Source organism: Danio rerio, chromosome 14 (genome assembly GCF_052040795.2).
Source record: "Danio rerio strain M-AB ecotype USA chromosome 14, GRCz13ab, whole genome shotgun sequence".
NCBI lineage: Eukaryota > Metazoa > Chordata > Actinopteri > Cypriniformes > Danionidae > Danio > Danio rerio.
In genome coordinates, this window is record NC_141034.1 from 450,050 (window position 1) to 467,136 (window position 17,087).

The 17,087-nt window shown below is 37.5% G+C and overlaps 1 protein-coding gene and 1 long non-coding RNA gene across 5 annotated transcripts in view; one reads left to right on the top strand and one right to left on the bottom strand.

Moving 5' to 3' along the window:
• Positions 1-17,087, top strand: part of LOC137487546 (uncharacterized) — a 91,498-nt gene that overhangs the window by 17,682 nt on the left and 56,729 nt on the right. The gene's annotated exons all lie outside the window — the stretch shown is intronic.
• LOC141377646 (uncharacterized) overlaps positions 9,847-17,087 on the bottom strand; it is a 36,793-nt gene continuing 29,552 nt past the window's right edge. Inside the window, exon 3 of the mRNA XM_087281130.1 lies at positions 9,847-12,789. Within this exon, the coding sequence (XP_087137256.1) occupies positions 10,933-12,327 (1,395 nt within the window). The 5' untranslated portion in view covers positions 12,328-12,789 and the 3' untranslated portion in view covers positions 9,847-10,932. The remainder of the gene's footprint in view (positions 12,790-17,087) is intronic.

A 17,087-nucleotide genomic window follows, 5' to 3' on the forward strand; every position in this document is an offset into this window, starting at 1 on the left:
ACTATAGTAACTAATTGCACACTCTAAAGGCTCGGGCCTGTTCTGGAAAGGGGTGTGGTTTAGCAGCTCATTTGCATTTAAAGCTACACAAGTTTTTTTCTCACCTTTACTCTAAGAGTGGACTTTACAGCGTGCTATAATTAATTATTGTAGTATTTTGTTTTGAAACTTCCTCTCCGTACTAAATATACAGCATTAGATCATCCTCAAAACGACAATGTAGATGGAGGACGATTGGGCTAAATTGTTCATTAAACAATATCTAATATAAAATAAAATACAAATGTAACAGCAGAGTTATTTTGCACTAGATGATTTAACGTTGTATTTCAGGATACGCTCGGTTGTTTTCATCTAGAATTGAAAGGCCTGTGGATGTTAGCGGATAGAGACTCACATTCTGCTCTGAACGTGACCGTCATTGACGCTAATACTGATCTTTTATTGGGCTGCTGAGCTTTACATGTATTGGATCTGAAAGTGAAACAAAGACAAGATTAATGAGTGTGTTATTTGGCAGAAGTGTGTTATTTGGCAATTACGTAATTAAAGGAACCACACTGAAGGAATGTGCAGGACATTTATAAAGGCAGAAATGCGAGACCTCGTCTGTGAAATGCTGTCTGATTCTCTGGCTGCGTTTGTGATATTTTCCCCCCGCAGACGCGTCTGTGAGTCCTCACTGTAATGTGTTGAGTATGTTTTAACGTGTTTGATGTTCTGCGTGCGATTTGCTCTTCAGTAAATGTGGCGAAGAGTTTCCTGACCAGCTCAGTGATCTTCCTTCTCTTCTTTCCTCGCTTTATTGGATGTTTTCAAATGCTGGAATGAATTAAAAGCAACAGTTGGGCTGAACGTTAGCAGATTACGATGATTCCTTCCAGTCAAAAACAATATTTAATCCAGTTTCGCTCAACTGGTTTATATATTTAGATTTTGTCTGTTTTAGAGCGAAACACAGCAGCTGGATGTGCTGCAATTCTAACACACACACGCACACACACACAGACACACTACAGTTGCCATGGTACAACAGCAACTATACGTATTAATCTGTTGTGGGTATTCTACAGTTGCTATGGCAACATTAAACTATAGTAACTGATCTATTGTGGTGATTCTACAGTTGCTATTGTAACACCACAACTATTGTAATTGATCTGTTGTGTTGATTCTACAGTTGCTATGGTAACACAACTATAGTGATTGATCAATCGCGGTGATTCTACAGTTGCTATGGTAACAACAAGTATTGTAATTGATCTGTTGTGGTGATTCTACAGTTGCTATGGTAACACAACAACTATAGTGATTGATCAATCGCGGTGATTCTACAGTTGCTATGGTAACAACAAGTATTGTAATTGATCTGTTGTGGTGATTCTACAGTTGCTATGGTAACACGACAACTACAGTAATTGATTTATTGTGGTGATTCTACAGTTGCTATGGTAACAGCCCAACTGTATGGTAAATGCTGGTGTGGTAAATGCTGAAGTATTCGTTAACAAAGAGTTGGAAATACTATAATATATGTACAGTGTGTGTATATGATTTCTGAGACCCAGAGCGGCCGAATAACCCTGAACACACAGAGTTATGGTGCTATTAACGTATTGGCCAAACTGTGGGCCACCAGCGTGGTGTTTAGGCCAGTTTTACAGTCTCCGAGAAGCAGACGGCAATTAAGATCCAGCGTTTGGCAGTGCGAGAGAACTTTACACAATGCAGCGATATAAAGATAACGAGGCCATGTAATCACAGGCATGGAGAAATGCAGATGTTTTTACACCAAATCTGTGTTACTCAGAGTCATGTGCGCTTATTTTAGACACTTTATTTCACATTTTATGTTTTTATTTAGGAGATTAGACCATGAAACCATGAGCATCAATTTATTTAGAAATTGGGATTTATATGATCTGAAAGCTGGATAAAAAAAGCTTTCCATTGTTTGTTTGGTTTGTATTATATTATAATATTTAGCCAATATATATTACAATTTATAAATGTAGAATCTGGTGCAAAAAATTGGGATTTATACATGATCTAAAAGCTGATTAAATAAGGTATTCATTGGTATTTGGTTTGTTATTATAATAGAACAACATTTAGCCACGAAATAACAATGCATAAATCTGTAATCTAAGATAAAAAGTTAAATATTGAGAAAAAGCCTTTTTAAGGTGTCTAAATGTTTGCTTTTCTGGTGGGTTTGATTGAGGAACGTCCGGCTTGTGTGTTTCAGACACTTTAAAGTGACACTCACAGTTTTTTTAATATGATTTAAAAGCTGATTAAATAATCTTTTCAGTGATATTCAGTTTGTTAGGTTATTATAATAGGTTACACTTGAGTTGATGGTGTGCATAAGGCTTTCAAGAAATCACGACATGCCACACAAGATTTTATGCTTATAACATGTTCTTACATGCCAATCGCTCAGTTATGTCATTTAAAATGCAAAGATGTCATTGTTTGTTATGACAACTACTAATAAATTCCTCAAGTAAAGTGTAACTTTTAACATTTGGCCAAGATATAGCAATGTGAAATTCTGGAATTCTGGAATTCTGGGTGCAAAAATCACAGTGTTCGTCTTCCATTGTTCATTGCTAAATGGAAAGATAAAAAAAATAGTTTTGAATTCTGAAATAGAAAATTATATTTTATTATTATTGCATAATGCATTAACTAATACAACCTTATTGTAAAGTGCTACCCTTTTAATTTTGTCCATACACTATTTATTAGGGCTGCACAATATATGGAATTAGCATCGATATCGCAATGTGCACATCCGCAATAGCCCCATCGCAGAATCTGCAATGTTTAGTCTGAAATATGGCTGACAAGGAGCTGCGATTTTTAGAGCAACTGCTACTTTTAACCATAATAAAGTGAAAGTTTATTGATTGCATGTGTTTTTAAGGACTGTGACTGAGCATTTCCAGAAAGCATTGGGCTACAAGAAACGATGTTTGGAGGTGTAACAAAGATTAATTGTATTTAATTATTTATATGGGAAAGTTATTTAATCATTTATATGGGTTTCCTTTGTATTAAGTTATATTAATCTGCATAATTAAGGGTGTGGCCACTTGAGTGACAGCTAGGTCTTGCTGGCCGCCGTCACCTCAGCTGATTCCGGCTGATTAGCTGCTGAACTCTGCTTATTCATAGTATTTTTGTGTTGTTGTATGTGGCAGTCAGTCGCCTTTTGGAATTATTTCCTACAATTATCAGATGATAGGGCATGCTGTGTGCACTTTATTGTGCTCACAAACCCTTCACACAGCCTCCTTTGTAGCTTCTTTTGCACTCTTCAGAAACCTATGGGTGACATCACGGATACTAAGTCCATGTCTTACAGCCTATGGTTAGACTCCCCAGAAATGTGTCGAATAGAGCTATTCAGTCTAGCTTGTGAAGCAATATTAATCACAGCAAGATAAAGTATTGCAATATCAGGTTTATTCCAGTATCGTGCAGCTCTACTATATATGGTCACATTGCACTCTTGCTGAATAAAAGTATTCATTTTGTTAAGCAAGTGTCTTTAACAAGTGTGCTTGTGTATTGGCGAATGCTTCATAAAGCCAGATGAGAACTGAACTTTCCTTGAGGTTTGTCAGTCGTTCTGCCGTTCTCAGGTTGTTTTTTCTTCAGCGAGCGCTCTGGGAGTCGTAATATAGGGACGTCTGACCCGGCGTGATTTAATGTCGCCCCGGCTGCTAGCAAAACAATGTCGCTACTAAACGCCAAGCAGTCTGGCCTGGGCTCTGGCTGTGACTTCTGTTTGATTTGGATTCGGGTTCGGAGGTGCTAAAACCTTTCTCACATCTGAGCTGTTGAAGTCCGGCTAAACGACACTGATCCGCTAGTAAATTAGCGCTGTAATGGTGTTTTCCAGGCCGGAGGTGGGAAGGGTTTGCTGGTAGAACATGATCCGGGTGTGTGGAGCGGGTCACAGCCTCAAGAGAGACACACACACACACACACTTTTGCTGTAATAAATGAACGTTCACTGCCATAAACACGGTGATCCGCCTCTGACAACACACAATCTCGGAGTCTGTTCTGATTTACAGCGAGTCACAGAAACTCCAGCACTAAACTACACAGTCTTACAGCACCACACGAGGAGCCGTGTGAGAACTGCTCTCTGCCTCAGAATCATCATCATCATCATAAGAATTCATTCATTCATTTTCTTTTCAGCTTAGTCCCTTTATTAATCAGGGGTCGCCACAGTGGAATGAACCGCCAACTTATCCAGCATATGTTTTATGCAGCGGATGCCCTTCCAGCTGCAACCCATCATTGGGAAACATCCACACACACTCATTTACACACATGCACTACGGCCAATTTAGCCTACCCAATTCTCCTATAGCGCATGTGTTTGGACTGTGGGGGAAACCGAAGCACCTGGAGGAAACCCACACCAACATGGGGAGAACATGCAAACTCCACACAGAAACACCAACTGACCTAGCCGAGACTCAAACCAGAGACCTTCTTGCTATGAGGTGATTGTGCTTCCCACTCCACAACCGTGACAGCCCTTAATCATAATGATAATACTAATAATAATAATAATTATAAAGTTGTTTTTTATTTAACAGTTTAAATCTCACAATTCTGACATTATTTTTGCAATTCTCATTTTAAGTCTTGCAGTTTTGTCTTTTTTTCTGAGAATTTAGACTTGTCCTCAGCATTATAATATTTACATTTTACTTATACAGTCTCACAGCATCACACCAGGAGCCGTGTGGACACGGACTATTCATTTTTTGACCGTTTGCATCTCTACATATTGAATTCTGGCCCTCTATTATATTTTATGTCTCACAATTGAGAATTTTTTCTTCAAATTTCTTTGGGAGATCTGAGTTTAAGTGCCGCAGTTATTATTTTTCTTTTTGAATTCTTTATTTGCATCTTACAATTGTCTTTATTTTTGTTCTCAGAAATTTTCCTCTGATTTCTGTTTAAATCCCACTATATCCATATTTCTTGGCTTTTTTTGGAATTCTGGCTTTAAATCTCACTATTCAGTCTTTTTTCTTGGAATTCAGTTTAAATCTTGCAGTTAATTTTTTTTTCTTGTAATTCTTGAGTTTACGTCTCACAGTTGTGTATTTTTCACTCTCAGAATTCAGATTTTATGTCTTGTAATTCTTAATTTTGCTCAGAATTCACCGCAGTAAACACTGGTTCTGCTTATCCTGCTCTCTGCTTCACAATTATGATAAGAAATCTCACAATTCAGAATTTTTTCCTTCAAATTTCATTGGGAGTTCACAGTTTAAACCTCGCAATTCATATTTTTTTTTCATTGTAATTTTGAGCCTCTTACAATTTTGTCTTTTTCTTGGCGTTCTAAATCTTCCAAGTTAAAATCTCACAGTTTTTTCTTTATTCTTTCTTCTTTTTGCCATTCATATTTTTTTCCTGGAGTTATTAATTTACCCCTCACAGTTCTGACTTTTTAAAATCAGAATTCTGACATTGTTCTTGGAATTCTGAGTTCAAATATTGCAGTTCATATTTTTGTTTATGTCCTGCTGTTCTGATTTTTTCCCCTCAATTCTGAGTTTACATCTCATCAGAATTCTGAGTTTTCTTGTAAATTCTGGGTTTGCATCAGTAAATTCTGACGTTTTTCTTGGAATTCCGAGTTTAGATATTACAATTAAAATTTTTTTGTTTACATCTTGCAGTTCTGACTTTTCCCCCCAATTCAGAATTTTCCTCAATTCTGAGTTTACATTTTGCCATTCCTGCATTTTTATCTTATATTCTGCGCTTCTGACATTTGTCCCTTGGAATTCTGAGTTTGGGTTGTACGATTATGACTTTGATTATGACTTTTCTTTAAGTTTAAATCTCACAATTCGGATGTTTCCTTGAGTTTAGGTCTCATATTTATTAAGCTTTCCTCAAAATCTTGCTATTAAGACTTTTTTCTTGGAATTCTAGATTTCTTGTGATTCTTGCATTTTTCCTTGGCATTTTTTGCTCATGTTCTGCACTTCTGACATTTTTCCCTTGAAATTTTTCATTTCTGTTTTACAATTTCATTTGTAAGTCGCTTTGGATAAAAGCGTCTGCTAAATGACTAAATGTAAATGTAAAATGTAAATGCAATTTGACTTTTTTCCCGTTTGAATTCTGAGTTTATGTATCACAATTCAGATATTGCAGATTATTTAACAATGTTTTCTCAATTCTCAGTTTACATCTTTGCTTCTCAGAATTCAGAGTTACTGAAGACTTTCTAATATTTTTCATTTTCTAAATTCTGAGTTTATTCATTCATTTTCCCTTTGCTTAGACTATTTCTGAGGTCTAAATTCTGAGTTGTCTCACAATTTTACATTTTTCCTTGTTTATGTTTGTATTTATGTATTTATTTATTTTTGTTCAGAATTGTCTGTTTACGTCACAAAACTCCATCTCTTTTCCTCTTTATTTTGAATGCACATCTCACAATTCTGACTTGTTTCCTTGTAAAACCAAGTCCATGTTTATAAAATGTTGATTTTTTGTACTCTTGATAAATTAGGTTATATTGAGAGGGATAAATTAACAATCTCTCTCTCTCTCTCTCTCTCTCTCTCTCTCTCTCTCTCTCAAACCCCCCCGTGGTGAAAACAGACTTCCACAGATTCTGAGACACACATGTGCATGTAAAAGTCTGTTTTTCTTCGCACCATGAAGAGGTTAATGTTTTACTGTGTTCTGTTTGTCTCCACGCTCCATCTAATAAAAACAGAAGAAAGTTTCTGGATTCAGCAGCTCTGACACGCGGTTGTAAAGTCTGCGTCCAGCTGGCTGCTGCTGCTGCTGCATACGCCGGCTTTTATGAGCCCGGACTGCATCGTTTCGGCAAGTGTTCGTCCACTCCAGAACATTAGACGGAGAGGAGCTGAACGCAGATAAATCACACGCGCACACACACATGCACACACGCACACACACGGGCTGAAGATGTACAGTGTGTACAGATTCATATCAGATACACATCAGTCTTTATATTGAGTTATATTGAGGTATAATTCACCCCAAAATTAACTCACTTTCAAGTGGTGTCAAATGTCTATGAGTTTCTTTTTCATCATGTGTTTAGAAGAGAGTCATTAGTGATATTTCCATACACCTATTTTAATGCACATTGTGGAATATCATATAAAACATGCTTAATGGAAACATGAAAATGGACATGAGGATATACTCATATTTAGTGACCAATAGAAAAAAAAAAAAAAATTAAATAAGCAAAAGCCCTTGTCCGATTTTGACCTAGTTTTCGGATTTTGCCGCATTCTCACCCCTCCACGAACTTGTTCACTTTATTTTTTAGACTCAGTTTTTCATCTTACCTGATTTCTGGAACCGCTCTTACCCAGACTTGAACCCGGTCGTCGCTGCGGGTGGCTCCTCCTCTCTGCTGACGAACACTACGAGCTAAGCGGACAAACTGCTTGCGGCGGGAAAGCCCTCCACAAGGAGGTGGGCCGTCACAGCCGGCGAGCGCGAAGAAGAGGAGCGACGTCACACTGCCCTGTAGCGTTCGCGCGAAAAAAACAAATGCGGCCATACGTACTCCGGCCATGTAAATCGCGGTCTCCAGAAACGTCCGTGGGGCGGGGCTACGTTTTTAGAATGAGCTTGGGTTGGGAGAATCCAAACAGTGCAGCAACCTACACTTCTCTCAGGGATATCTGTACAGGTTTGGACGGAAACTGCTTTAATCACTAAGATTCACAGAAATTAAGTGTGCGTATTTGAGTGGAAGCGTAGCTCTTGACTTCCATCGGAACAAAAAATACTAAGGAAGTCAATGGCTGTTTTTCCCCAGTATTCGTCAGTATTTCTTCCTTTGTGTTTAACAGAACAATTAAAAAGTGAAAGGTGAAAACTGTGAACTGTGCCTTTAAATCAAATGAATGGGTTTCATAGTGCAGTGCTTTCCTGTCCACTGTGAAAGCCACTTGTGACCACACAATGACATTTACAGCTGTTCTTCTCTGATAATATTTGTTGGCTGAAGATTTGTTGCATCCCCAGAAATCACTATTTAATTTGGAACATTTATTTCATGATAATAATTAAAGGAATAATTCATGACAGGCCTTTTAAATATTAGGAAATAATGCAGACTCAAGGTGACATTAAACAGTCTGTTACACCTCGAGTGTGCATTATTCTCTAATACTCCACCGTCCCACAGGTGATTATTGCATTCCTCCTCTGGTCTCCTGCACCGCTATTGAGTCTATTTATCAGGTTTTTGTCCTCCTTAAGCGTCCTCTATGTGCATCTCTAGTGTCCTCCACGTCTCCTCATCTCCTGTTGTGTTCTGATTGGGACTGTTGTAGTTGTGAAATAATTCTAATCATTCAGCAGTGATATTGAGTCGCTCTAAACCTGCCGGAACTACTTTTATCTGTTAATATCCAAACACCTGAGAGTGACCATCAGCCAATCAGCATCACTCATCTGTGATGTAAGAGTGTGTTATTGTGCGGTGTGGTGCCGCTGTGGCTCCTGCAGTGTAAATAAGCAGAGTGTCTGATGTTCTTCACGGTGGTCTGAGGGTCGTCCTGCTCTTATCTGCAGTCAGCATCAGTTTCAGTCACAGTGCTTTATGAGTTACGAAGCATCATAAACTCCCCTTTTCTGTCTTCTCATTGGAGGAGGACGCATTTATCTCAGGTTTGGAGAGACTCTCCGTCACGGAGAATATAAGAGCTGTAAATATGCTGGACGTTTACGAGTCTGATGTAAACACTGCGTCACGTGTTACCGTAGATATTATCAAACTACAGAGTCATGAAGGGTCTTCTAGAACAAACTCAGAGTAAAAATGCAGAACAGTTCACTATCCACATGAAATGGTCCTGAAATTAAAAAGATAATTATTGGGTGGCGGATGATTTTGTCCTTTAGGAACCGATTGGAATATTGAAAGATACGGATTGCTAACAAAATGAGCGAAGATTGATGAATGGATAAAGGCAGAGCAAAAATAAGATAGCCCTGCCCTAAATGACAGATAGCCCCCCCCTAAAGGGCTGATAACCCCTTCTTAAAGAGCTGATAGACCTTGCCTAAATGAGTGATAGCCCCTCCGAAAAGAACTGATAGCTTCTTCTTAAAGTACTAATAGCCCCGCCCTAAAGGATTGATAGCCGCGCCCTAAAGGACTGATTGCCCCACCCTAAAGGACTGATAGCCTCTCTCCAAATGACTGATAGCCACGCCTCCGAGGACTGTTAGCTCCTCCCTAAATGACTAATAGCCCTTCCCTAAAGGACTGGTAGCCCCACCCTAAAGGTCTGATAGAGCCTCCCTAAATAACTGATAGCCCCACCCTAAATTACTGATAGCCCTGCCCTAAAAGACCAATAGCCCCACTCTAAAGGACCGATAGCCTGCGTAAAAGACTGATAGTTCCGCTCTTAAGGACCGATAGCCCCACCCTAAAGGACAGAAAGCCTGTCCTAAATGACTTAAAGCCACGCCCTAAATGACCGATTGCCACGCTCTAAATGGTTGATAGCCAAAAATACATTGTATTGTTCTTTTATAAATCATTTGAATATTGAGTATAAATCATATCCTGTCAATATCTAAAAACTAGATTATTTATTTATTAGTGATGTGCATTGCTAAGCCCTTCATTTAGACATCTTTAAAGGCAGTTTTCTCAATATTTAGATTTTTTTTGCACCCTCAGAATCCAGATTTTTAAATAATTGTTGCTCTTTTTAGTTTAGTTTTCAGATGATGTATAAATCTAAAAAAAAAAAAAAGACTTTTATGACTTATTTTGTGACACTACAATAGTTTATTAAAGCCATGTATCGGTAATTAAGACATCTGAAGCTTTTAGATTGATTTATTACTTACTTTTATAAGATTGTTCGTTTATATCTGCTTTGTTTTTGATGTAAAGGGTGCTAATGTAACATGTTTCTTGTTTCAGAACGTTCAGAAAACGTTTAAAGTAATGTTTGCGAAAGGACTAAAATGAATATTTCTGTAGCACAGGCCAAGAAGAAAAAACATTTAAGCCGGGCCCTTCAGAGAGCATTCAGAAATAACATTTTCTTTTCTCAATGAGAACGTTAGCAAAACATCCTTAGATCATATTATGTTGGCTGGAGATCTTGCTCGCAGACCTCGGTGTGAACTCAAACATCTGATGATCTGAGCTCTCACATACATTACAGATCTCTGCTTTAGAGAAACATCAGAGAGGAAAATAACCCAGACCTCCATCAATAAATAACCCAGACCTCCATCAATAAATAACCCAGACCTCCATCAAGTGTACTAAGCAGGCGAAGAGGAAGATAACATGAATTCATGAGGCGAAAACAAAACATTTCTGTAGTTTGGATGAGCAATAATTAGTGGTGTGAGGGAACGAAGTCACAAAGACACATATTACTTTGAGTAAGTTTCTCTGAAAACTACAAAATGTTTCTCGCTACTCGAGAATAAATAATAGAAAAAACAGATCAGTGGTGGAGAATAAGGTATTCACAATAACACTAATATAATGGTAAACCGAAGGGTTAGAATAACCACAAAAATAGGAATGACAGTAGTAGGTGTTGTTGTTGTAGTAATAGTAGTAGTAGTTGTAGTAGTAGGTGTTGTAGTATTAATAGCTGTAGAAGTAATAATACATGTAGTAGTTGTTGTTGTAGTAGTAGGTGTTGTAATAATAATAGTAGTAGTAGTAATAGTTGCTGTTGTTACTGTTGTTGCTGTTTGTGGTGGTGTAGTAGTAGGTGTTGTAGTAGTAGTAGTAGTAGTAGTAGTATTTGTTGTTGTTGGTGTCGGTTATAGTAGTAGTAGTAGTAGTACATAATAATAGTCGTAGTAGTAGTAGTAATGGTAGTAGTAGTATTAGTAGTTGTTGTTGTAGTTGTTTGTGTTGTAGTTGTAGTAGTAGTTGTTGTTGTAATTGTTGTTGTTTGTGTTGTTGTTTGTGTAGTAGTAGTAGTAGTAGTAGTTGTTGTTTGTGTTGTAGTTGTTTGTGTAGTAGTAGTAGTAGAAGTAGTAGTAGTAGTAGTAGTTGTTGTTTGTGTTGTAGTTGTTTGTGTAGTAGTAGTAGTAGTAGTAGTAGTAGTTGTTGTAATTGTTGTTTGTGTAGTAGTAGTAGTAGTAGTAGTTGTTGTTGTTGTTGTTTGTGTTGTAGTTGTAGTAGTAGTAGTAGTAGTTGTTGTAATTGTTGTTTGTGTAGTAGTAGTAGTAGTAGTAGTAGTTGTTGTTGTTGTTGTTGTTTGTGTAGTAGTTGTTGTAGCAGTAATAGGTGTTGTTGTTTGTGTTGTTATAGTAGTAGTTGTAGTAGTAGTAGTAGTAGTAGTAGTTGTTGTTGTTGTTGTTTGTGTAGTAGTTGTTGTAGTAGTAATAGGTGTTGTTGTTTGTGTTGTTATAGTAGTAGTTGTAGTAGTAGTAGTAGTAGTAGTAGTAGTAGTAGTTGTTGTTGTTGTTGTTTGTGTAGTAGTAGTAGTAGTAGTAGTAGTAGTAGTAGTTGTTGTTGTTGTTTGTGTTGTAGTAGTAGTAGTAGTAGTAGTTGTTGTTGTTGTTTGTGTTGTAGTAGTAGTAGTAGTAGTAGTTGTTGTTGTTGTTGTTGTTTGTGTAGTAGTAGTAGTTGTTGTAATTGTTGTTTGTGTAGTAGTAGTAGTAGTAGTTGTTGTTGTTGTTGTTGTTTTTGTTGTAGTAGTAGTAGTAGTAGTAGTAGTTGTTGTAATTGTTGTTTGTGTAGTAGTAGTAGTAGTAGTAGTTGTTGTTGTTGTTTGTGTAGTAGTAGTAGTAGTTGTTGTTGTTGTTTGTGTTGTAGTTGTTGTAGTAGTAATAGGTGTTGTTGTTTGTGTTGTTATAGTAGTAGTTGTAGTAGTAGTAGTAGTAGTAGTAGTAGTTGTTGTTGTTGTTGTTTGTGTAGTAGTAGTAATAGTAGTAGTAGTAGTAGTAGTAGTTGTTATTGTTTGTGTAGTAGTAGTAGTAGTAGTTTTTTGTTTGTGTTGTAGTAATAGTAGTAGTAGTGGGTGTTTGTGTTGTAGTTATAGTTATAGTAATAGTAGTAGTAGTAGTAGTTGTTGTTTGTGTTGTAGTTATAGTAGTAGTAGTAGTGGTAGTAGTAGTAGTAGGTGTTGTTGTTGTAGTAGTAGGCGTTGTAATAGTAATAGTAGTGATAGTAGTAGTAGTAGTTGTTGTGGTTGGTGTTGTAGTAATAGTAGTAGAAGTGGGTGTTGATGTTGTAGTTATAGTAGTAGTAGTAGTAATAGTAGTAGTAGTCATTGGTGTTGTTGTAGTAGGTGTAGTAGTAGTTGTTGTTGTTGTAGGTGTTATAGTAATGATAGTAGCAGGTGTTACAGCAGATGCTTTGTTGTGCACTACGTGTTTTTGTCAAGTAATGATTCTTTTACTTGAGTATGATGTTCCAGTCCTCTTTCCACCACTGCAAGTAATCCATTTCTGAAATCAGTGGAGCGATACCAAAGACAACATCTGCAGAACCCGGAGCGCAAACTATCGTCTTAATTAAAGGAAATTCTGTTGCGGTGCAGATAATCCATCAGACGTGTCAGCGAGAGAAGACCACAGAATTCATCCAACTCCAATACCTGCACAGCACATACAGTAACAGCAGTGATGGATCCAGCGTTTCACAACACATGACGTGATGTTTGGATGAAGAAAACCTTCTGAACCCGCGTACAGATCTGCAGCTCAGGACACACACGTCTGCAGTTGCATCTGCTGTTAGACCAAAACTAAAAGCTGACGTCAGGCACAGAAACATATCTTAATTAAGAGGAAAAACAAGCTTATCTGAGCCCAGTGGCAAATATCTGTGCTCTTTTTAAGCATAATCACATTTAATTATTACTAGGATTACTAGGTTAACTAGGTTCAGAATATTTAAGTGGTTGGTTGGTTAGGTAATCCAAAAATCATATTCCTTAACATGGAAATTAGATGGTCTGTTGGTTAGTTAGTTGGTTGGTTAGTTAGCTAATCCCAAAACCATATTTTTCAACATGGTAATTAGAAGGTCTGTTAGTGAGTTAGTTAACTAGTTAGTTAGTTAGTTAGTTAGTTAATCCCAAAACCATATTTGGTTAGCCAGTTGGTTAGTTAGTTAACTCCAAAAACATATTTTCAACATGGAAATTAGATAGATTGTTAGTTAGTTGGTTAATCCCAAATCCACATTTCTTAACATGGAAATTAGAGTCTCAGTTAGTTAGTTAATTTCAAAACCATATCTCTGAACATGGAAATTAGATTGTTAGATTGTTAGTTAGTTAGTTAGTTAGTTAGTTAGCCTCAAAACCACTTTTAACAACATGGAAATAAGACAGTCTGTTAGTTTGGTGGTTAGTTAGTTAGTTAGTTAGTTAGTTAGTTAGTTAGTTAGTTAGTTAGTTAGTTAGTTAGTTAGTTGTTTAGTTAGTTAATCCCAAAACCATATTTTTCAACAAAGAAATTAGACAGTTAGTTAAGTAGTTAGTTAGTTAGTTAGTTAGTTAGTTAGTTTGTTAATCTCAAAACCATATATTTCATAGCATGGAAATTAGATGGTCTGTTAGTTAGTTAGTTAGTTAGTTAGTTAGTTAGCTGGTTGGTTAGTTAGTTAATTAGTTAGTTAGTTAATTAGTTAGTCCCAAAATCATATTTTCAACAGAAATTTGATGGTTTGTTAGTTAGTTAGTGAGTTGGTTGGTTGATTAGTTAGTTAGTTGGTCCTAAAACCATGATTTCAAAATAAAATTAGATGGTTAGTTAGTTAGCTAGTTCCAAAACAATGTGTTTACATGGGTTTATAGAGTTTGTTATTTGGTTGTAAAACCACATTTCTCAATATGTTTATATGGGAATTCAACAATATGTTAGTTAATTAGTCAGTCAGTCACTCCAAACACATTACTCCTCAACATGTTTACAAGACAATTAGACAGTGTGTTAGTTAGTTAGTTGTTTAATTAGTTAGTGAATTACCCCATGCAGTATCTTTCAATATGTTTACATGAAAATTAGTTTCCTAGTTAGAAATTAGGTAGCTAGTCCCAAAACTGTATTTCTCAACATACTTCCATATTAATTGAACATCTAGTTATTAATTATTTAGTTGGTATATTGCATTAGTTATTTGGCTGATTGGTTAATTAGGCCCAACTTGATATCTTTTATCATGAGTTTTGACACATTTATCAGAACCTGGCTTCAGAAGAAAGTTAGTTAGTTAGATTTCCAAAATACAGTGGAAGAACGTGATTGCAGTATTATGAAAAGTATGTGTGTATATATGGCACAAATACAAAATCATACTCAGGCTAAATTGCATTTACAGTCACATCATTTTTAGCAGTGACAGAGAGATTATTCCATGTTTAAAGTGGTCCATAATAGAAGTTGTGTTAGGGAAAGGCTTGTTTAAAGCAGTTAAGCGCACACAGATCAAACTCACCAGGCCAAAATAATCTCAGCGTTTATTGAAGTTGGTGTTGAATGCAGTTGTTCTGCTGTAAAGTATGAAGCTCGAGCCGCGGGCAGACAGTGATTGATGAGCCTCTCGCAGCGTTTGATTCAGTTTATCTTGAGTTTATAGAAAACGGGAAACATCAGCTCGCTTCTGAGGGGAATACATCTAAATCAAAACTCCTTCACAGCAGAAAGAGAAATCAGCGAAATCCATTTTCCACCCATTAAAAACGGCAGAAACTGTTGTAGCAGATTCAAGTAACCTTTAAACTGCAGGATGAAAACCAACTAATTAATCACTGTCAGTGTTAAACGCTGTTAATGCGATACGGGACGAGCGCTGATTCATTAGCCGGAAGTACAGTATAATTGTGCGAAACTGTTTTCTCAAGCAGCTCCATCTGGAACTAAATCAGCTTTTCAGAGAATTAAATAGTTTTAATTGCCGCAAAATTGCGAGCTGCTAACAGAGCTTTCATCAGAAGACGGCGCAGTGTTCAGCGGATCACATGACGGCGATGTTTAAGAGATAGATTTCATGTTTCTGGGGAGATTTTTGAGGTCCCGGCTGGCAAGACTTTCCGCTTATTGAAGCAGATTCTCTGATGTCTGAAATCTCAGTCTGAGCGATCAAATATCAGACCGATCTCTGCTAAAGTGTCTGTTAGCAAACGCACAAAATCTGGACAAACTGCATTAATCAACAGATCAGCGCTGAAGGAATTATAAATCATCAGATCTTCAGGACGTTCAGCACTATGTGGGAGCACAACTGTCCTTAAGGAACCTCTGCATGACAGCAAAATGTCATGCAGATTGAGTAGGATTGAGGGTGGCATGGTGGCGCAGTGGGTAGCACATTCGCCTCACAGCAAGAAGGTCACTGGTTCAAGTCTTGGCTGGGTCAGTTGGTGTTTCTGTGTGGAGTTTGCATGTTCTCCCCGTGTTGGCGTGGGTTTCCTCCGGGTGCTCCAGTTTCCCAGACAAACACATGCGCTATAGTGGAACTGATCAACTACACTGGCCGTAGTGTATGAGTGTGTGTGTGAATGAGTGTGTATGGGTGTTTCCCAGTGATGGGTTAGGTGCTAGAAGGGTATCCTCTGCGTAAAACATATGCTAAAATAGTTGGCGGTTCATTGCAAAGTGGCCACCACTGATAAATAAAGAGACTAAGCTGTAAATAAAATGAATGAATGTGTAGGATTGAGTGGTTGAAATGGGTATTGCAGCCCACAGTGAACACATTGGACAGGATTTATTTTACTCGGGTTGCCAGATTGAGGACACAAACAGGAGCAAAATGAGTTTGAGGATTCAACCTTACACTGTATCAGCTAATATTTAGCTTTTTTAATATTCGTATTGTCACTTGATATTGTGGATATTATGTCACCGCATTATAGTAACGCCCCCTGGTGGACAAATCATTACTATCTCCTGCTGACCGCCAACTCACAGGCTGAAAAAGTAATGTAATGTGTATTTCTATAGCACAGTTATTGTGCATGGTCATACACCCAAAGCACATGAAGTCATAAGGGGGTTCTCTGCACACCACCACCAGTGTGCAGCTACACTTGGATGAAGCTCTGGCAGCCACAGGACAAAGGCGCCAGTGCTTAACCACACACCAGCTATAGGTGGAGTGGAGAGACAGTGATGGAGCCAATTCAGTGGATGAGGATGATTGGGAGGTCAGGACACCAAAGGGATACACCCTTTACATGGGATTATTAAGGACCTCAGTCTGAAAGACAGCACTCACTAACAGTATAGTGTCTCCTTCACTTTACTGAGGCATTAGGACTCACAGACTGCAGGTTGAGCGCCCCCTGCTGGCCTCATTAACCTAGTTTGCCAATGTGGTCGTCCAGCTACTGACCAGGCTCATCGCTGCTTAGCTTCAGTGAGTAACTGGTCTTGGACTGCAGGGTGATATGGCTGAGGCCATGAAAATTTGAACATATTTATTATAGTAATGGCTGAAAACAAGTAAACGTTAACTGATATTTTTGCACTGTTTTGAGATATGTGTTGCATATATATGTGTTTGTATGTATATATATATATATATATATATATATATATATATATATATATGTATTTTGTATGTAATATATGTCATTTGCATATATCAGATTTCTATATACAGAGTATTCTAATAACTAATAATTGTAATCTCAATTGTGGGTCACGTTGGACAAACTCATGTGCCAAATGACTAAATGTAGATGTAATGTAGATGTAATAAATGCAGGGGACTTCTTGTAAAATTGGTTGAGAAAATCTCCGTTATGTACAGTAGAGTCTGTCTGTGTTGTCTGTAGTGTTACAGTATTTCTCCTTAATGCATGATGCTGTTCAAGGGCTGTAAATGTCTCGTGTTTCTCATCCTTCAGTGTTGAGGTTTGCTGTATCAGGTTACACACACACACACACACACACACACACACACACACACACACACACACACACACACACACACACGACCTGAAGAATTCTGTGTTTTGTCTTGTGAAGGATACTTTGACTTTCTAAATAATCTTCAGCTGCTGTGATTCTGAGAGAAA